We start from the raw sequence: 22,980 nt of genomic DNA, 5'->3' as shown, positions 1-22,980 counted from the left end.
GGATGTGTTCAGTTTGCAAAAAAAAAATTTAAGCCTGGCCCGAATAAGCAAAACTGACATTGAAATGTTGAGGAAACTCTACTCTTAATTTTTCTATTTTTTGCTTTTCTCTCATTTGCTCTCCCTCTCGCTTCTCTCTCTCTCTCTCTCTCTCTCTCTCTCTCTCTCTCTCTCTCTCTCTCTCTCTCTCTCTCTCTCTCTCTCTCTCTCTCTCTCTCTCTCTCTCTCTCTCTCTCTCTCTCTCTCTCTCTAGGTTAGATCGGAGGTGGGTTTTGTGGCATGAATTCATGAAGGAACATGCCCACCTTGACGTCTGGCTGCGATCAGCTGGGAAGGTGGCCGGTGCTCCCAACTCTGCCCTGGTCACATATGCCACCGGCAAGGAGGAGCTCGCCAAGTTTGAGGCAAGTACTTAGAGAACCTGTGAGTCGAGGAAAGAGCTTGAAACCTCCCATTGTGTGTGGATTTACATGTATACTCTTTACAGTGTGTGTGTGTGTGTGTGTGTGTGTGTGTGTGTGTGTGTGTGTGTGTGTGTGTGTGTGTGTGTGTGTGTGTGTGTGTGTGTGTGTGTGTGTGCGTGCGTGCGCGCGCGCGCGTGCGTGAGAGAGTGTGTTCACATTTCCGTTCATGTGTCTCCAGAGGTTGAGCCGTGAGTCGGCCTGTCGGCTGGTCCAGCTGGACAACCTGACGAGTCGGAATCGAGCGCTGACCCACATGTTCGACGGCGCCATGCGCGAGCGGCTTCTGACCCTGGCCCGAGACTGTGGCCGCCGCTGGGACTGTCTCAACGCCAGGCTGGACACTGTGACACGCAGACTCAAGGTGTGTTTGTGTGTGTTGGTTTCCCATGGTGCTGCAGACTGCCAGTGCTGCCACCGGCGGCATTCTGCTCACTCACTCACTCACTCACTCACTGGGTGGATGATTTTTTGGGTAACCGGAACACTCGCCCCCATTTCTTTTGCTGACCGCTCGCCCCCAGCGGTTCTTCTATTCTTGTATTCGTTTTACTGAGGCTAAGGTTAGAAATAAGTTTAGGGTTAGGCATAGTTTTACTGAGGTTACGTTTAGGAATAAGGTTAGTATTGGCATAGTTTTACTGAGGTTACGTTTAGGAATAAGGTTAGTATTGGCATACAGTAGTTTACTGAGATTACGTTTAGGAATAAGGTTAGTATTGGCATAGTTTTACTGAGGTTACGTTTAGGATTACCAATCTCACCAAGAAGCGTCTCTAGAAACACCCCGTCAGCAAAGCCATTGTTTTCCTATGGTAGCCTACTGGCATTCGCACTTCTCTCTGGGAAACTGTTTTTAGACACAGATAAAATTACAATATTCTCAACAAAAAAAAAACACTTTCTGTGGAAGACAGCCTCTGTTTGCCAAGGTTCTGCGCCTGTAGCAATGTTTCTCGTGTGATCGTCCCTTAACATTACAGCCAGCAGTAAGGAGTACAAGGTCAAACACGGTGCTGGGACAATGCCTCTTCTGTCCCAGATCAGATACAGGGGAAAGTGGTGTACGTGTAAGAATAGTACGAGGGAAAAGAGGAGGGGTAGAATGTTTTACCTCCGCCAAACAGAGTTGGAAGGGGTTATGTTTTCGCTCCATTCCATCTGGTGTAGCGGAATAATATGAGAACTGATGGCCAGATTTTCATGAAACTTGGTGGGAAGGATTAGTAGGTTTGCCCCCAAGAGATGATTCACATTTAGGTCTCAAAGGCCAGGGTCAAAATGGAGAATGGATGGGCGGATTTTCATTAAACCTGCTGCTGTGTTGGCTGCCTCAAAGAGCTGGTTATCTTTTGGGTCTCATAAGTCAAGGTCCCAATTAAAGGGATATTTCACTTTCAAATAAAATAAACCCCCTCACACACAAGTCCCGTAATTTTTCCATTACTTTTTAAAATATTTTTTTTATGTTTATTTAATTTGAAAGTGAAAATGTACCAGTTAACCACAAAGGTTTTCTAAATTGTTTTTGGAACAAAAAATAACCAGTTATAGGTATGAGCTCACAATGCATCGTATTGTGACCCATTATGAGCTTCTAGATCTGCAAGTCTTTTCTGAATTTGTTTTCCGCCTATAATGATTGGATGGCCAAAATTGTGGCAACAGGGTTAGTGGTTAATAAGATAATAAGGTATTACTATAAAACAATAAAAGGAATAAGTTAAGATGGTATTATTACTGCTGCTGCTACTACTTCTACTACTACTAAAAGTTAATAATAGTAATAATACTGATTCCCATTCTTTCCACCTAACTAAAGGCTTGTGAGAAGAGTCTGCTTTATGAACAGAAAACGAGAGTAGAACCCTAATGACTGAAGGCACAACAATCTGATTAATTGATTCTAGGTTTAATGAGGAGACCTTTATCTAATGATCACCGGCATCTGTTCTGTGTGTATTCAGCCAGCATGTCAATGAAGGAGCCAAGCCGTCTGTAGATTTAGAAAACAATAAGATTGACTTTAAAATCAATTATTTGTTTGAGTGGATAGAAGTTAATAGTGGATAGAAGTTAAAACTTTTTGGTTTTAGTTTACACTCGGCTGCAAAGAATCAATATTTGGTTTTCCATTAATCATAGCTATTGTGGGTGAGTTTTTTAAATTGTAAAAAGGTTGTAGGAATATTACTGAACAGAAATATTCAAGTTTACGGCATTACTTGTGAAGTGGTCTGTAGAATATACTGTACAGTATGGCGATTACAAACTGAAAGTGATGGAAGCACAAATTGAAATTGATTGATAGAAATTGGAAGGAAAGAAAAATGATTGCCTGGTTCTATTCTAACCAATCACTCAGCTAACAGTATTGGTATCATTTTAGCCCCAGTATAGAGGCAGAGCTATGAGGGTAATTCAGACCACTGCAATGTTTCTCTGCAATGTTATAATGTTGAATTGGTGCCCCGTCCAGCGCCGAAAATAGTTGATAATGAGCTTGTAGATCAGCTATTTGCACTCCTTTTGCACAACACTCCAGTACGATGAAGTAGGACATTCATTTACGAAAACAAATTAACCACTTAAACCCCAGAATCTGTATTGTGGGGAAGGCTTTTGCTGAGCAAAAGCTTTCCCCACAATAACAGAAAACAGACAGCAACCAAACTCAATTAACTCTCTCTCTCTGTCTCCCTGTGCCTCAGCACTTTGTGTTCGAGTGGGAGGAGTATGAAGCGGAGAGGGAGGAGCTATCCGTCTTGCTGTCTGACCTGGACAGACGCCTGATGGAGGTGGATCACCTGACAGGAAATAGCTGTGACAAGATGAGAAAACTGCAGGTACACGTGTGTGTGTGTGTGTGTGTGTGTGTGTGTGTGTGTGTGTGTGTGTGTGTGTGTGTGTGTGTGTGTGTGTGTGTGTGTGTGTGTGTGTGTGTGTGTGTGTGTGTGTGTGTGTGTGTGTTCGATTAATCAAAAAAGTAATCAGTAAGAAGATCAATAGTTGCACCCCTAGTGTGTGTGTGTGTGTGTGTGTGCGACTGTGTGTGCGTGTTCTCACATAATGTCTATTACCTTACATTATTATGCCATTATTTATGTGTGTGTGTGTGTGCTTGTCCAGATGTTCCAGATGTCCGTGTGTGTGAACTCTGCTCGTGTGAACGCGCTGCTGGAGCGCGGCGAGGCGCTGATCCAGCGCAGCGAGCCGACGGACGCACAGGATGTAGAGAGACAGCTGCAAGATCTGCTGCTCCTCTGCAGCGGTGTGTTCCACCGCATCGGACGAGTGCACACACGACTGCTCAGCATGAGGCTGGTATATACACACACACACACACACACACACACACACACACACACACACACACACACACTCGAGCACTGACTGAGTGTTTGTGCTCTCTTTAATGCTCTACTTTTATTTTTTGGAAAGATTAGTTTTTGTTGATATTGATAGTTTTTCAAGTGAAGATAGACAGGAAAGAGGGAGATACAGGGAGAGACACGCAGCAAAGGCCGAAACGGGACTGGAACCCGTGACGCGCTGTCAGGCATTAGAGCCTAAGTGCCCGGACTGCTAGGCCAGCAGTCCAGGCCATTCATACAATTATAACTAATTATAAAATTTTAGGACACTAGCAGGGTACCCAGCGTTGCGTGGGTCATTGCATGCTTTCTCAAACTACTGCTCAAAATAATTAAGGGAACACTTTGATCCCTTAATTCTTTTGAGCAGTTTTTGTAAGCAGTATGTACACAGTTCATGAAAACTCAAAATAATTAAGGGATCAAAGTGTTCCTTACATTTCTTTGAGCAGTATATTTCAATTTCATGGACCCCCATAAAAAAAAACTCTTGAGAGTTACAGAACTGTAAGGAACCCCCATAAAGGAACCCTGAGGGTTTCTGGACCCCACTTTGAGAACCACTGGGTTATTGTGCTGGTGTGAAGGGCACAGAGTACTTTGAGGCCATCGACTTCCAGTATAAAATTAAAGTTTTTAAACGTTATACTGTCATGGGTTGGAGGTTTGGTGGCTGTCCTCATGGCCATTCTGGACATTATCTGTTCTTAACTTGTGTGTATTGTTTTTGCCTGCCTCCTTATTGCCCACCACACTTCCCTATTTCCCACCTCACCTGTATCTTATCCTTGATTGCCATTGCCCTGATTGAGTTTGCCTGTGTATTTAAACCCTGCCTTTTCCTCAGTTGAGTGCTTAGTCTTTTGTGTGTGAACTCTGTTTGGACCCCATTCCCTCATGCCATTCTAGAAGTGTTTCTTTGCCTTTTGTGATTCTTGTACTGAGGATTTTGAGTTGGAGGTTAAGCCTTCAAAATAGCTTTTCAGTGTTTGGTTTTACGTCTTTGTGACTTTTGTCAATCATTGAACTTTTGGGTTTTCTCCTTTTGAGATTAAAGCTCTACCAAATTGATTATTTTTTGTGCCTCTGCACCTGAATTTCTCCCCCGGTCCTGACAATATATTGATGAACGAAGAACAAAAAAGGCACCCACACACTACCTGACTTTAAACGACTTTAAACTTTAGACTTTCAGTCACCATGTTGCGTTTCATAAAGTCCTTCTATAGTACTGTGCAAGTCGGGCAGTGTGCGCATGCCTTTTTCTATGTTCTTTGTTATCATTGTGTGCTTCACAAACATGGGAAAATTCTCATTCTACTACTCTGCCACCAAAACATGGAATGCCCTGACTATCCATTAAAACATTTGAATCATTGGTTTCTTTCAAAACTAGACTGAGAAACTATTAGGAGACCATAAGGTAAACGCAATTTCCCATGCTGCCGTTTTCCCTTTTCTCCTTTGTACATTGTGTTTTGAATTTATTGATGACATGAATTGGTGTTATTTTTTATGCTATGTTGATGAATTGAATAATACATAGGACCACAATGGAAGCAAGTCCCTACGACTTTTTTGTGTTATCCTTTTAGCCTTAATGTCTGACTGTACCTCCTGCTGTTTACATTTCTGACTAACAAAGTATGCAATCAATCAATCAATCAATCAAATGCACCAGTCATAAAGTTATATATTAAAGTACAAAACAGTGGTACACAACAGTTAGGGTTGTAGGACTCTATTCCGGTCTCGAGTCTGCATTTTAATTTACAGGGAATCTTACAGGGACTCTTCCCCCACGAGACCACTCCAGTCCAAGTGCAATGCAATGCATTCATTTCACTGTGTCCCTCCCATTACAAGGAGCCCATTCACGTTCCCATTTTAAGTTCTGGAGCGTATCTGACGCATGTCAGATATGTTAAAGTCAATCTGGGAACCCATCGGAGAGATTACATGTAGGTTAAAGTCCGGTTGGTGGACTTCAAAATAAGATCAGTCAGGTTAAGACAAAATTTGAATATAATTCAAAATAAGAGCAACATTGACTTGTAGCTGTTGCTAAACTTAAAATGTAAAACAAGTAAACCCATAGTCTGGCTTTTGTATCGCTATTTAGATATTTGGCATAAATATCAAGGTATGAAAATGTGTCAATCTCTCGCAAATAATAGCAGGAAATATATTAACTTTTCAAGATGTTAAATTATGTCCCTTGAAACCCATGAAGTTACTGTATACATAGGTCTATATCTTCTTCATTTTGCTCTCAAAGTGCACCAGAGTTTAACTTACAAATACAATGTTTTTTCCCGGGATGATACCCACTGACCACAAGGTCTGACCACCCCAACACAAGGCCAGATTAGATTAGATGGGCAGCCGGACCATTTGCTGCATGCCACTCCCTATACTCTCTCTCCATGTTTCCTGTCTGTCTCCACAGTAGCCTACCTATCAAATGAGGAATACAAAATAAATGTAAAAGTCTCTGTCTCGACTCGGACTCTTCCCTCTTCGAAATTGGTCTTGACTTGGACTCGCTTTGTGTGGACTCGACTACAACCCTAGCAACAGGCAGTGAAAATATCTGGCCCGGCAAATTCTTTTGTAAATAATGTACAATATCTGACTGACAGTCCCACAGAGGCTATAAAGTCCAGATAGAGAATCTACTCTCAACTGAAGAAAGCTTATTATGCTTTTATCCATGTTGAGAGTGAATGACAGACATCATGAATCATGCAGTAGGGTTCACTGTGGTACTGAACCCAATAATAACCCTCATAGTACATTAGTACACTCCCCTTGTTTCACATTAAAACAATGCACTGCTTCTCTGTATACTGTATCTACTGTAAGAAGAGACCTTGAACAATGAAAGAGCTCTTGTTCTTATCTGTTCGAAAAGGAGTACGACTGACTGTCAGTCTCCAGATAAAATGTTCTGTTTGAAAAGGAGTACGACTGACTGTCAGTCTCAAGATAAAATGTTCTTTTTCACTTTTTAATGAAGTGCAACATTCAAGGATGAAACCTGCACAAAATTACACAATGACATCTATCTGCACCTGTAACATTTGATTACACACACACATTTATATCAGTACACTAGTTATACCGGACAAATCTTTATTCATTAACTTTTATAGCAATGTAGTTATTGCTATATTATTATATACGGTATGCACGTTTCGAGCATATATAATTGATATTTTTATAGCAATATAGTTATATATATAATGCGGTCTGTCGCAAGTTCCAGTTCTTAAAGTAGCCATTGATTATGTTCTGCATGGCTGGCTATATAAAGGCTTAAAAAAGAACTGACCCAAGGACAAACTAACTTTCCGACCTCTGGTATACAATATCTAAAAAAGTTGCTCATGACCTTCCCTGGATCATAGCACACCGCTATAGGGAAAGTTTCAGGCCAATCCGAACTGTGTGGGCGTGCATAATAGGCAAACAGACAGACAACTTCAACTTTATTAACTTTATTATATAGAATTTCACTCAAGTTACTAGTGAAGCAGCCAACATGATTTACTCAACATGGACAATAAAGATCCAAAGTCAAATAAAATGAAATAATCCGTCCATCTTCCCTTCCTCCCTCTTTTATCTCCTCACTCCCCCTCCTGTCTTCGACTCTGTCTGTCTCTCTCTCTCTCTCTCTCTCTCTCTCTCTCTCTCTCTCTCTCTCTCTCTCTCTCTCTCTCTCAGGTCTTTGAGGATGACCCTATTCTGTCCCCTGACTCAGGCTGTCCCTCTGAAGCCCTTCTGGAAGACGAGGGAGCTGCCCTGGACCTTCCCGCATCCACTAACCTGGGTACGTTGACCTCCCCACTCCCCGACAGCTTATTGAAAACACGCACCACCAAAGATGTGAATACATTTCGGGGGTTAATTAACGTTGAGGTTAGGTCAACAGGAGTCTAATTACTACACTTACTAATTATTAATCAACTATGAATTCCAACATATGGTTATTATTACTGGGTTCAATACTTCATTGCTAGTACTGTAATGAATTAATTAGAGATTTGGTGTAGAGGGGGATAAGGAGCGGACCAAGTATAGAGCCTTGGGGGCCCCGGTAAACTAAGTATACATGGTTTAAGTCAAGTGTGGTTAATAAATGCATCTGGAAGCCACAAATGACCACACACACACACACACCTACATGCACCATCAGGTGTTCAGCTGAGCTCATGCCTTGGCTTTACAGCTAAAAGTTTGATATTAAAGGTAGGGTAAGTGATTTTCTTAATTAAAGATGGTTAAAGGTTAAAATAAGTGTTAGATCAATATTCTGATGGTACTCATTCATTGCTATAGATTATTATATTTTTGTTTTAACAAAAAAATATCACTTACCCTACCTTTAACCCATTAAAACTGGGAAAGTACCTGTGTCATTTTAGATTTTAGCTATATATCGTGGAAATATATATATTTCTAATACTTTTCAGGATTCAAATTCAAAAGTTTCAAAAGTAGCAGATCTACAAGCTCGAAACGTGCCGATTCGAGCCGCGTTTCGATGCGAGTTTTGAGACACGCTTCGAGCATGTAGATCTGCTACTTTTGATACTTTAGTGTGACGCTGTAGTGTGATCAAGTAAGGCATTAATTTACGAAAAAACACAAAAAGTTAAAATATGGAGATAAGAGGTTTCAGCGACGATATATAGCAACATATGTTTTTCAGAAAACTGTTAGGCCTCGTACACACGTTTACGTTACGTTTTGATGCGCTGACTTGTCGCATGGCTTCATGGCTTCACCCCTCCTCCCCTGCGACAAGTCAGTGCATCAAAACCACGTGACCTCCCCCCCATGAAGCATGCGTAAAGCATGCGTCGAGTGTTTTAACTGTGTGTATGAGGCTTTAGGATTTAGAAGGTATTTGTAGAATCGGCCTCAGGTTTTAATGGGTTAATGATCAGTGATTGATAGCTGTGTGATTGATAGCTGTCAGTCAGTAAATATTCAAGATCTTTCCCCATCTTTCCACCAGAGGTCAACAAATGGATACGGTGAATCGGTGCAGACATATTGCCCAAGTTAATGTGTAGAATTAGATGGGGGAATCTGTGAAGGCATTGGAATTTACAATGAATGGCTTGATAAGTCTTTCTTTTTTTTTCAGTTATACATTTATTTAAATTAATTGCATATCCTCTAAAGAATCAGAATCAGAATCAGTTTTATTGTCACATCACAGGTTTACAAGGTAAAAAAGTGGGTGAAATTCTTTTTTGTACATCGTTCCCATCGCAACGTTAGTTTCCATAGAAAGAAGAGGGGGGGGGGGGGAGAAGAAGAGGGTGGGGGGCATAGTCTGGTTCACTATGTAATTTTGTTGGATTTTTTTGAAGATTTGCAAAACTATACATTTTTGGAAAGGTTATTGTCTAAGGAATCAGAAAATCAATGTTGCCATTTGCCCAGATGTGTATACGGCGGCCATATTGGCAATTACAAAATGGCCACCCTAAAATGTACGTTTTTTAATATCTCGGTCTCTAAATAAGCTGGAACATTGATTTTAACTGCTAAACCTACATTTTCAGGGTCAAGGAATCCAATGGTGCAAGTTATTATTTCTTTTTTTTTTATCATCCCATTGACATAATCCACCATATGGGTAAAAAACAGCACAGCCCAGGCAGTCAGTCACTACTAACTGTTCTTTTTATTTATTTTAACTGTGAACTTTGGATGTTTGTGTAACCATATTAAACATCATGACATGTGTAATCATAGACAGTCTCTATGCATCATCATAATCATCATCATCATCATCATCACTTTCGTGCATCACAGCTTGGGAATCGTCATCGTTCTGGCACTGGCTGCTGCACTGACACATTTCAGTACAGGCTAAGTCCTTAGCTTTGCAGGAACATCTGCCAGAAGAACAGTCAGATTTACACTTGCATTGAACCATCTCAAGGATGGCCTTTGGAGCTGGGAGGACCTCTGTGGTCGTTGGTTTCAGCATGCCATCCAAGTGTTTGAAGTACCCATTTTGCAGGGGATCCAGCTGTGGATCCTGCAGAGCAATGGCTGCTTGTGCCCATGCCCTTGTTTGGACATGGACTCTCAAGATGTGCTGCTTCAGAGCTCCAGGTGTTGGAGGGAGCTTGTCACTTTCTGCCCTGTGTTTGCAGAACAGATGCCATCGCAGTTCAGGGATTGTCTTGATGTTGATACCCTTGTGTTGACAGCTCCAGTGTTGACAGCATTCCTTCTGTCACTTCTGCTTCATCCAAAAGCACTCCAGACCCAACTTTTCCCAGCCCGGATATATGGAACAGGCGTGCGGACGCCGAGGACGGGCCGACGGCAGGCGAGAGAGAGGCCTCCGGTCGGACACGGCCGGGCGGCCTGGCACCCTGGAGGTCCTCGGCGAGCCCAGGACGATCTGGGCTCGGCAGTGGCCCCCTCCTTTGAAATTCTCTCCCGGGACTATCGGCAACCTTTCCCAGCCCGGATATATGGACCAGCATGCGGACGCTGGGGACGAAACGCAGGCAGGCCGCCCCAGATTGCGGGCCTGCCGGCGGCCGCTAGTCGCTGCACTGTGACCCGGGAACCAGGCCGCCCGAAGGCCGTGGAACCCACTACGTTCTGACCGATTGGCACTCGTAGCCCGCCTCTTGCAAGGGCCCCGCCGGCACCTTGTGTGCTTCGGCGGACGCTGCTTGCAGCCTGCGGGCCCAACCAGGCACGGAGGGACCACGTGCGGAGAGGCCCCGGCCTGTCCTCCGCACTCCTCCGCGGCCGACACCGGCCTAACGAGACCGAGACGCCCCGTCTGCCCTAGTTGCCCTGCCACGGACCGTCCGAGGGCCCCCGCGGTCGGCCTCGCCTCGAGCCCCATCACGGGGCTCGGCAAGGAGATCCGTTTGCCACAGGGGCGCGCTCCGGAGACTCGTTTCTCAAACCCTGCGTGTGTCGCGTACTCCGGCGACCGACCAAACAGCTGCGAAACGGGCCATGGGCGCCGATCCCCCGTAACATCCTGTCGACCTGGGTAGAGGGCAAAGGAGGATGTGGCGACCGTCGCAGTGCGCGCCACCGGGAGCTCCCGCCGCCCCTCTCACGGGGGGCCTTGGCGGTCTCCGCGGACCGGCAACCCCACGGTGCGCGCCTCAGCTGGGCGCGCTCTCCGCGGCGGAACAGGAGGCCTACCTGGTTGATCCTGCCAGTAGCATATGCTTGTCTCAAAGATTAAGCCATGCATGTCTAAGTACAAACGGCTTGTACAGTGAAACTGCGAAAGGCTCATTAAATCAGTTATGGTTCCTTTGATCGCTCCTCAGTTACTTGGATAACTGTGGTAATTCTAGACCTAATACATGCAAACGGGCGCTGACCTTCGGGGATGCGTGCATTAATCAGATCCTAAACCCTCGCGGCGCGGCGCTCTCGGGCGCCGCGTCGTCCGCTTTGGTGACTCTGGATAAACTCGGGCAGATCGCCCGCCCTCCGTGGCGGCGATGTGTCATTCGAGTGTCTGCCCTATCAACTTTCGATGGTACGCTACGTGCTTACCATGGTGACCACGGATAACGGGGAATCAGGGTTCGATTCCGGAGAGGGAGCCTGAGAAACGGCTACCACATCCAAGGAAGGCAGCAGGCGCGCAAATTACCCACTCCCGGCACGGTGAGGTAGTGACGAAAAATAGCAATCCAGGACTCTTTGGAGGCCCTGTAATTGGAATGAGTGGACTTTAAATCCTTTGACGAGGAGCCATTGGAGGGCAAGTCTGGTGCCAGCAGCCGCGATAATTCCAGCTCCAATAGCTTTAATATCTTAAAGTTGCTGCAGTTAAAAAGCTCCTAGTTGGATCTCGGGATCGAGCTGACGGTCCGACGCCAGTCGAGTCACCGTCCGTCCCTGTCCCTGCCTTCCGGCGCCCCCCCCCCCGATGCTCTGAGTGTCCTGCTTGGGGTCCGGAGCGTTTACTTTGAAAAAAATAGTGTTCTAAGCAGGCCCGAGTCGCCTGAATACCGCAGCTAGGAATAATGGAATAGGACCCTGGTTAATTTTTTTACTTCCTTTTTAACTTAAAACTTAAAAATTCTGTATCTAGGCTCCTGAGTACTTTTTTTTTCTCAATGAAACATCTGAAATAACTCTGGCATTCAATGTGTTAACTACTTTCGCGGCCCCGTGTGGTTGGCGACTAACTTCTTAGAGGGACAAGTGGCGTTCAGCCACACGAGAAGGAGCAATAACTGGTCTGTGATGCCCTTAGATGTCCGGGGCCGAAATTATTCCCCATGAACGAGGAATTCCCAGTAAGCGCAAGTCACCAGCTCGCGTTGATTAAGTCCCTGCCCTTTGTACACACCGCCCGTCGCTACTACCGATCGGATGGCTTAGTGAGGTCCTCGGACGGGCCCCGCCGGAGTCGGTCACGGCCCCAGCGGAGCGCTCGGAAGACGCCCGAACATGACTATCTAGAGGAAGTAAAAGTAGTAACAAGGTTTCCGTAGGTGAACCTGCGGAAGGATCATTACCGTTCTGTCCGGCACCCTCGCGCGGGGGTCTGGAATGCCTGAACATGCCACAACATAAAATAATTAACAAATACAGTCTGAGGGCAATGATTACTGGCCTTTTGTACAGTCACTGCAAATAAAATGCAACGGGAACTACTTGGTGTGTGGATCTACTCTCAAGTATAGTGTAAGCTACACTTTTTGATTCAGCACCCATCCTAGTAGTATTGGGATGTGCATGTCTTTGTAATAATTTCCGCAATTAATATCAGCCACAGTTTGATCATTTTGGACACACTTATGGAAGCTTAGAGTAGCAATAATACAAAAACAAAAATGTCTTTAAAAGTATCAGTGGTAAGTTAACATTTTATCTAATTTGAATGAGCAAGTGAAACATGTTTTTAGGAACAGCTGGAATATGAATTGATAAATGATTTTCTTATTTCAAAGATATTGCAAGAAAACAACCATATCTGGTCATTTTGGACTCAGTCATGCATCTAAGGGTTAATGTTGTAAAGTTTTGTAGCTTTATAATTACCACCATTGGATTCCTCGACACTGAAAATGTAGGTTTAGGAGTTAAAATCAATGTTCCAGCTTATTTAGAGGCCGAGATATTAAAAAACATACATTTTATGGTGGCCATTTTGTAATTGCCAATATGGCCGCCATATACACATCTGGGCAAATGGCAACATTGATTTTCTGATTCCTTAGACAATAACCTTTCCAAAAATGTATAGTTTTGCAAATCTTCAAAAAAATCCAACAACATTTTAAATCAAAGCATAAGGAACCAGACTAGCAGGTGGGAAGGAGATCAAAACAAGAGAGCAACAGAAGGCCAGACAAGTTATCTACATAAAGGGGATTAATGATGTATGAATCAGTCAATCGATCAACCAACTTCAGAATGTTTTTTCATAGCTGAAAAGAGCCCTTCCGGCCATCCTATCCCACTCTGTGTCGAGGTGTCCCTGAGCAAGACACTCAACCCCTAACTCTTACCCAGGCACTGTATTCATATATCGCCCATTGCTCTTTATAGGATGGGTAAATGATGGTACAGAAAAACTGAAAAAGTATAGGAGTGAGGAGTATATATATATATTTATATATATATATATATATTTTTATGATCAACACTTTATTTGAGTTTTACCTTTAGCAGAACAAATAATACAACAAATATACAAATAAACATGTAATAAAATGAATATTTAAAGAAAATCAGAGTAAGAAAATGTACAAAAAAACAAAACACAAACAACAACAGTAGTATACAAATATACATGCACATTACATTATATATGAGAGCACAAAAATATAAACAATATAAAAGAAAAGAGTAAGAAGGATTGACAGGAGTAAAAATGATTAATATTATCTCTCCGCCAGACCTCAGTCAATCAGGAAACAGCACCCCGGACCCTCTCCCTCCTCACTTGTCCACCTCCTCCTCACCGGGACCGGACCTCCCCTCCGCCCCTCCCTCCCCGTCCCCTCTCACCCATGACCACCTGGGACTGGAGTGGGACCCCTCGGTGGACATTGGACGTTCCGTGTCCCGTGAAGACGCTGACTCGTCCTACTTCAGTGCTTATACAGGTCAGGACTCTTGAGTCATAGAACATTGGTTCTCAAAGTGGGGTCGCAAAATTGGTTGCTATAGCGTCACAATCATTTTGTGTTTTTTTGTAATGTAAATAATCATTGTTAATCTAACTCTTGAGAGTGTACATATTCGTACTATCCCAGAGTTAAAGATCTGTGAAGCCATTAATGTTAACTCCATCACACAACGGTGTCGCGCCGAAAATGGCAGACCTACAACGCGTTACATACATGATGGGTTGTTGTGAGCTTAGGTCTGCTCTTTTCAACAGTGGAGACAGTGTAGTAGAGAGAGAGAGAGTAGGAAGGCTGAGAGACAGACAGAGTAGGAGAGACATTCAGTAGGAAAGCTGAGGGTGGAAACAGTGTAGGAGAGACAGACAGTAAAGCTGAGAGGGAGACGGTGTAGGAGAGACAGACAGTAGGAAAGCTGAGAGGGAGACGGTGTAGGAGAGACAGACAGTAGGAAAGCTGAGAGGGAGACGGTGTAGGAGAGACAGACAGTAGGAAAGCTGAGAGGGAGACGGTGTAGGAGAGACAGACAGTAGGAAAGCTGAGAGGGAGACGGTGTAGGAGAGACAGACAGTAGGAAAGCTGAGAGGGAGACGGTGTAGGAGAGACAGACAGTAGGAAAGCTGAGAGGGAGACGGTGTAGGAGAGACAGACAGTAGGAAAGCTGAGAGGGAGACGGTGTAGGAGAGACAGACAGCAGGAAAGCTGAGAGGGAGACGGTGTAGGAGAGACAGACAGTAGGAAAGCTGAGAGGGAGACGGTGTAGGAGAGACAGACAGTAGGAAAGCTGAGAGGGAGACGGTGTAGGAGAGACAGACAGTAGGAAAGCTGAGAAGGAGACTGTTTACTAGGGAAAGTGCCAACCCTGGAAGTAAAAGAAACGGACAGGAAATGAGAAAGTGCCATACTTATACAAGAACAACAAAAATGCTGAATAAGGTCAACATAAATTGCTGTGTCATGATACAAACATAATTATTACTGTATGCATGACGTGCGTGTGTGTGTGTGTGTTTCTGTTTGTGTACGCGTGCACGTGGCACTCCCCTGTGCACTACAGGTCTGTCTTCCAGAGACCAGAGACCAGCCTCCAGAAGCAGCCTGAAGAGACGGAGCTACCTCAGTTCCCTCGGCTCCCTGGAGGCCATCCCCTCCTCGGGCAAACGAGCTGACAGCGATGGGAGTGAGCCAACAACGGAGGTAGAAATTGCTCTGCCGCAGTTCCATTGATAAAAAGGCTTGCAAAGCTTGAGATATTGGCTGTCACGGGTAAGCTCAGAGTGAGCCCTGGAACAGTGGTTCTCAGACTTTCATTTCAGGGACCCCCAGTTTGGTATGCATTACCCCACGGACCCCCATAACTCTGACAGTATACAAATGCCATTTGGTTCCATTTGTACAAACTTGTAATGGGGCATACATACAGTATGCTCAACTACAAAATTATGTCATTCAGAACTTCGGATGGGTTTCTCAGAACCTTGATCTCTATGGATTAATTTTGATGAGGACTCCCTGGAACCCCTTCAAAGGACCCCTGGGGGTCCCCAGACCCCACTTTCAGATCCACTGGCCTTAGAACATGGTCAGTGCAAATTTATGTTGATTTGATGTCTGAGGAAGTGGTGCTAAAATGCTCAGTGTAAACTGTGCAGAATAAGGTGCCTGCTATTGAAAGGCAAACGAACAGCTAAGAGAAACTATGCTGGACCTCCTGTGCTGCTTCCATGAGAGACAACATTGTGTTCTAACACAGACTGTGAATCTGAGGGCAGACATTGTGACTCGATTTGAATATTTTACAGAAAGAATAACTTGTTAAAAGCAAGGACAGGGAACTCATGAATGAATCCCTTGGAATGAATAATCAATACCCTGCTGAGATAAATGGAAAATTCTCCAAATGGACCTACTAAATATTAATCACTTTGTCTGTGGCAACAAACTTGTCCTGAATTCCAGGAAGAGCAAAATGATGGTGCTTCGATCTAGGAAACAGGGGCTCACATTTTTTTTCGGAGGGGGGACTCATTGAACAGGTGTCAGTTATTAAACTTTATTTATCACAGACTCCCCGTATCAGTCACTTATGAAAAGGTTTGATGGATATGTGCTTCTTTGCCCATGAATGTATTGAAGCAGTCAACCCAAGCATTTGACAGTCAGGTCGACTGACAATGCTCAGCCATCTGGGGTAATGTAGCTAACAATGAGCACGGAGTAATGCAACTAGAATTGTCTTGAGGTGTGCGTAGGACCTTCCGTGACTGAATGACATACCTAGGGTGGTTGACTGTGAATGACGCCACTGACAAAACCTTTTTTGAGTTTATGTTACGATGTGCAAGTACATCATACAAAGAAACCAAGAGCTATTTATGACTGACTCCATCCGGTAGGTGAGAGATAATATGTCACTACAAGAACAAACATAGACACAAAATTATGTTCTGCCAAAATTAGTTTAGTAGAAGAGCATTGTCTTATCAGACTTCTCAAAGTTGGAATAAACTACTAGGGTAAAACCAGGAAGTAGACTTGGTGAGTTCCTCAGTCATCTGGAACAAATATGGTACACATTTCATCTCTCTTAAGGTCCACAAAGTCCTGACGTGTGTGAATAAACCTCTTCATGGTTGACGTTGGACCAGACCAGATCATATTTTGCAGAAATAGTCTGTGGCTGCCTACTTAGCTTAGTTAATGCCTCACATAGTATGCATAATCCCCCTTTGAAGTATCACATTTATCATACTCCATATTGCCTCCTTATGGGGATCCATTCAATGTAGTTCTGCTACAGCGGGGGTTCTCAAAGTGGAGTCCGGGGACCCCCAGGTGTCCTTGAGGGAGTTCCAGGGGTTCCCCATAAAAATCGGTTTAACCACTGTAACCCTATTTTTTATTTTGGGTATTTGAAAATAGACGATCTACAAGCCCACAACGTGTTGCGTCACAACACGTTGTGAGCTCGTAGATCTGCAATTCTCAAATATCTTTAAAACATCTTGAAAGAATGTGAAAAACGTAACTTATTAATCTTATTGGGGTCCACGGCACAAATTATTTTCAGATGGGGGTCCGTGGCCAAATACATACATTTGGGGGTCCTTGAACATGAAAATGTTTGAGATTGAGAACCACTGTCCACAAGCCCTCAAGGGACAGAGTGATGGGCAAAAACATTCCTATCCACAGTACTGTTAGTTTTGATGTTGGATGAATAATCGTGCCTCTCTGATGCTTTGAACACTGTGATGTTGACTTTAACACGGCTCCTCTGCTGGCCGAAAAGGAGAAGTTTTAATTGATGGCGAGTGGGAACAGACAGCGTGCCGTGGGTTGATCTGCTCTGTTGTCCAGTCCTGACACAGATGCTGCACAGGCCTGCAGGCATTGTCTGTCTGTTTACCAGCCTGGCTGAGGGCCAACCAACCTGTGTGTGTGTGTGTGTGTGTGTGTGTGTGTGTGTGTGTGTGTGTGTGTGTGTGTGTGTGTGTGTGTGTGTGTGTGTGTGTGTGTGTGTGTGTGTGTGTGTGTGTGTGTGTGTGTGTGTGTGTGTGTGTGTGTGTGTGTGTGTGTGTGCGCGCGCGCGACAGAGGGTGTGAGTAAGAGTCATTGTCAATGTCTGTTTATCCAGCTGTGTGTGTCATTGTGTGACACCAATCCTGTGTGTGTGTGAGAGAGAGAGGGATGGAGAAAGTGAGTGCACTGTCAATGTGTGACACCAGCCTTTATATTGGTGTACGTGAGCATCTGTGTAAGTGAGATCGGTTGAACATTCCTGTTGATATTACTCTAGCAGTCTCACGCACACACGCATGCATGCACGCACACACACACACACACACACACACACACTATAAAGCGAGGAATGTCAGTAATGCTGTGTATCGGACATGAGAAAACGCATCACACTGCCCGTGCATCTCTGCAAATACTTTTATATTGCTGTCAGTTTATATTCCTTATTGTAGTCATTGAAAATTGTATAGAGGGGGCACGGTGGCGCAGTCGGTAGCGCTGTCGCCTCACAGCTAGAAGGTCCTGGGTTCGGGGACGCTGTGGGCGCTGCGGGCGTGTCTTCTCCTCCACGTCACAGTGCCCATACCCTAGGTGGGGTTGGCGAAAGGGCCTACTCATGTTCTCCCCGTGTCTCTCAGGGTAGTTAATACCCTCACAAAAACATGTAGTAATCCTGGTCACTATATTGCCTCCCCCTGGTCAGCCGGGGCACCTGATGGAGGGGAAAGGAACTGGTTGGAATAACGTGTTCCTTCCACACACGCTACGTCCAACCAGAGAAACCCCCCCCCCTGTCAGGTGATAAGAAGGTCAGTTGGCTCATGCATTGAAGGAGGCATGAGCTCGGCCCTGGGCTCCCTAGGCTGGTGGGGGGAGTGTAGTGCAAAAAGAAGTTGCAAAAATTGTGAAAAAAGGGTTACAAAATCGTGGGATCAAAAATAATTTAAAAAAAAAGAAAATTGTATAGAGTATTCTATAGTAATATATATTAATACATGGCAATATACTAAAAAGCTAATTACGTTAAGTTTGTTCCCTGCCTGCACTCGACTATGAGCAAGGAGTAGCCCCTTCCGGAACCCTATATACCTTTTTTTGTATTTGGGAGGACGGTATCCAGGGTCCCTTGAAATTCATATTCATTGCCTTCTCCCATTCACCCGCTGGCGTTGGTATCACTCTCCGGTCTCTGACAAATATAATGTCTCTAAAGTGTTGCACAGAGATTTCAAAGATACTCCGAACTGCAGTAGGGTTTCGCAGAAACGTGTGTTGATCGGCGCTGATCGGTGTTAAACATGTCATTAAACATGTTTAATCCATATTTTTTTAAGTAGTTTTCCTCACTTTCGCTCTCTATGTCCCGCCTGGCTAACTGCACTTTCCCTAGCCAATCACAAGACGGGGAGGTGGGATATGGAGCGCAAGAGATGGCAAAACATGGATTTTAAAATGTGAATCTTTGACCATCATCCCAAATACAAAAAAGGTATACAGGGTTCCGAAGGGGGCTAAGCGAGGAGCATCTCTCACAGCTTGCTCTTTGTTGAAATAACGGAAAATATTAACCTGGACAAAGTCACTGATACATTTGTAAGAGGAACGGTAGAAAGATTACAGTAATTTGTTGTCTTGGTACAGTATGGATTAGTACCAGATTTTTACCTTGCCAGATAGAATGTTATAAATATGGCAAATGTTGTCTAAATTCTTGTTGCCACATCAGTGCTATTTTCTGTTGCATAATAGTCAATATTGTTTTTATTCTAATATCGCTCATACTTATATTTACAATTCTACCTACTGTAGACTTCAGTAGCTTGCGCCAACATGCCGTAAAGGGAGTCTCCCCCCCTGGACATGCTGCCATGTTGGATGACATAGGTGGGAAAAGATTAACAACAGCAAAACGATATAACAATCTGTTTATTAACTTGCAGAGGTGATTTCAAATGTAAAACTCTCAGTGAATTTTAGGAAGTACTGAGCATACGACTGGATACAGGACACTCCACTGTGGGAGTTGTTTTGTAGTTTATCAACATGGATTTTTGTTTTGCTGTTGTTAATCTTTGGCCGCCTATTAATCTTCGTCAAGTATCCTTTTTAGTTTTTTTCGTCATTCACTGTTAAAAGGAATGCGACAAAAACAAAAAATCTCCATGTATTCAAGGCTTCACATGGTTAGTAATTGAGTCATTTCGGGGGGTGAAGTATTCCTTATTTCCTTGAAATGATCTTTGTTGTCTCCCTGGCGTGCCAGAAATACTGACAACAAAAATATGCAGCAAACTGGATGTGTGAATCCACCGCCGATCTAATGGAAAAACAAAAGTCCCACTGTGCTGGTTCTGTCTGAGCAGTGTTGTGAAAGTTCAAACGCTCTTCCTCTCCCTTTTTACTGCTGAAGACACAGGATGTGCTATCTATATCTGCACGGTTTCCTGGATGGGCTTCTGTTCTTTGACTTTGAATGAGAGTCGAGAGGAGATGGCAGGGGAGGGAAAACAGAGCTCATTGTATAAGAGAGAAGAGTCGGAGAAAGGAATGGACACAGATTGAGAAAGCGAGAGAGACGGATAGGAGAGGAAATGAGAATAATAGTGTAAAAGCTGGCATCTTGAGGCCGTGCTGCTCCTTACACCCAACTAGACCAAAGTGGATCGGCGTGGCCGACATTGTCATCTTTAGACTCCCACTAGTGGGACTAAATTGAAAATAATTACTTTTGGTAATTGTGTGCAAAATTCACATTTTGGCCTGAGGGTGGCGCTAAAGGAAAGGTTATGAGGTCACTTAAATGGTTAGGGTTCATCCTCCCGGGAGCATGAATGTGCTCATCAAGTTTCATGGCAGGGGTCATCACGATGCCGGCTTGTGATGGACATTTGTTTTTTAATCAGCCCATCAGATTTTGATGTATTTTGTGTGCAAGTGGAAATTGTTGCCTAAAAGCCCAAATGAACTCATTCACTGCCAATGACGTCTTTTGACGTCTTTTCTTTTTAATTATTTTTTTATTAAAATTTTGCACAGAACCAGGAGATAACGTGATCCAAAGATTTACTGCTCCATTCACTTCCTGGTTAAAGTGTTTGGGAAATATTCTGTATCTCGGCTCCTTTGTTTTACTATGTATTTTTGGCGAGACATGCTATTTTCAACGGCGTATGACAAGCGAACGGGAGGTCGCGATGACATTTATTTATATTTTTTGCTGAAGCACAGTGAAACCCTCTGTGATTAGCAACCATCAGGGGATCGATCATACTGGAGCTAAATATTCTGTGACTACTTGAAAAGGTAAGAAAATCGAAACATTTATTTACTCTGGCAGTGAATGAGTTAACTCGGCAGACAACAGACGGGGTCCTATGCATTAGTGTCCAGTTGAATTTTATGTAGGAACACAGGTTCTTTTTTTTCCGTTTCCTGGTTGGACATACAGTACAAGGTTTCTACCTGTGACGAAATTTTTGGAGGTTTAACAAGCCATTAATTTTTGTTCTGTTCTAAAAAAAAATATACCAAAGCGACTGAGAAAAGCTGTAATGTTTCAAATTCCAGAGTCGTTCATTTTTCTAAGAGTTTGCCTTGGAAATGTTCGCCTAGACTGGCAAGAATCCACTGAAAAACAACTTTCACCTTGTCTGGCTCTGATCACAGTGACACAGTAAGGTAAAGTGCATTCAGAGATAAAGTAATCAATTTTAAAGAGACAGTAGCCAGTCTGGGTTGGATTGGGACACTAAACTACCAATGAATCCGCTATGCCACCCAGGCATACAGTGTTTACAACTACTGGCACAGGGGGCATGATGGCACAATGCACCTTTTACAATTGTTTCATTGAACAGTTTAATACGGGCACCCCAACTCTACCTTAGTGTCAGTTACTGACACTAACTTAGAAATGTGTATAATGACTTAATCATGTACATACATGTAATGGATGGAGGCTCTGAAAACATTCAGTACCATTGTCATCATGACAGGGGAAACAATAGCCAAGCTTACAAAGTGAATTTGCAAAACAACTCCTTGCCACTGAGGCACACGCACACGCACACGCACACGCATGCACACGCACACGCGCGCACACACACACACACACACACACACACACACACACACACACACACACACACACACACACACACACACACACACACACACACACAATGATTTGGTGTTCTGTTACTTAATTAATAATTTTACTGCAGTTATTGTTATTTACTGCAGATATTGTTAAGTGTATTTATTGCATTTAGTACACAAGGCCAAGGACTGGATGTTTTGTTCCCTGTGCATGCCCGAATGCATTAACCCATTAAGACCTGAGGCCAAGTCTACAAAATGCCTTCTAAATCAGTAGTTCTCAAACTTTTCAAGGACCCCCAATTCCATACATATATATATATAATGTTATGTCCGCGGACCCCCCATCTGAAAATGTTTTGTGCCAGGGACCCCCAGAAGAGTGAGCTTGCATATCTGCTATTTTTGAGAAACACTGAAACAATGTTCTAAATCCGCGCCCGACAGAAGACGAGTTTTCTGAAAAACAAAATTAGACACAGATGCTAAAATGGTGAAAAGTGTGACTGTGAGTTTTATAAATATTGAACCAATGAAAAGTATTGACAAGAGCTTATGACAAAATAATAACTACATTGGATCCATTGGAAAGCTGGTTCTCTTTTCCATTTCCTTGAAAAGTAACACTTGGCCGTTTGAGACTCAGGTTGTTGTCTGTCTGCCAGGGGGAGTTCCTCTGTAAACTGAACTCCTTACCACACTACCACTGTACCCTCCCTCCAGCATGAAGCACTCCCTCTTGTTCTCCATCTCATCTTTCATTCCTATTCATATAGTTTTTTTTCCCCTTTCTGCCTCACTGTCTCTTTAGTTCCGTATTCATTCTTCCCCCATTCAAATGATGCATTTTCTCTTTCTCTCACCCCCCCTCCCTTTGTTTCTGCGAGTGTGAACTTGAAACTCCAGTGGGAGAGGATCCGTGTAAAAGAGAGTGCGAGCCTGTATTACCATATCGTTGCTGTGGGGCAGAAAACCTCCTATCTCCATATTCAAACTTTGTATGTTTTTCCGTAATTCAACGTCCTGCTTGATCATACTGTAACTACAGCGTCACACAAAAGCGTCAAAAGTAGCTGATCTGCAAGCTCGAAATACGGCGCGAAGTGACACATTTTGAGCTTGTAGATCTGCTACTTTTGCTATTTTAGAATTTGAACCCTGAAAAGTAACAGTTTTGGACATATGAGGTTTCCACCCGACAGAGACGATACGATTACAGTCCCAACAAATACATCAAAGCCTCTCCGTGGAATTGTCCTCGCTATGTCTGCTCTCTGGCACTGACAAACACCATGACACTGACAGCTAAGAAAATGCTTTGATATACGTCAACGCAGCATTTTCCTTCCACATTTTTGTGGTTCA

General features: G+C 43.7%; 1 protein-coding gene across 3 annotated transcripts in view; it reads left to right on the top strand.

The window, feature by feature from the left end:
- The window catches only part of LOC308086042 (nesprin-2), an 87,454-nt gene that overhangs the window by 39,419 nt on the left and 25,055 nt on the right, over positions 1-22,980 (top strand). For all 3 annotated transcript variants that reach the window (XR_013933219.1, XM_080429366.1, XM_080429367.1), the window contains exons 3-9: positions 254-404; positions 643-825; positions 3,173-3,307; positions 3,591-3,785; positions 7,565-7,670; positions 13,765-13,974; positions 15,053-15,192. Coding sequence is in view for 2 of the 3 variants with exons in the window: in XM_080429366.1 (XP_080285492.1) it covers positions 254-404; positions 643-825; positions 3,173-3,307; positions 3,591-3,785; positions 7,565-7,670; positions 13,765-13,974; positions 15,053-15,192 (1,120 nt within the window). In the remaining variant the exon portion in view is untranslated. The remainder of the gene's footprint in view (positions 1-253; positions 405-642; positions 826-3,172; positions 3,308-3,590; positions 3,786-7,564; positions 7,671-13,764; positions 13,975-15,052; positions 15,193-22,980) is intronic.

The sequence above is a fragment of the Gymnoscopelus braueri genome (assembly GCF_963280865.1).
Source record: "Gymnoscopelus braueri genome assembly, chromosome: 5".
In the NCBI taxonomy this organism is placed as follows: Eukaryota; Metazoa; Chordata; class Actinopteri; order Myctophiformes; family Myctophidae; genus Gymnoscopelus; species Gymnoscopelus braueri.
The sequence above is the reverse complement of the archived record's forward strand: the minus strand, read 5'-3'. Positions and strand labels throughout refer to the sequence as shown.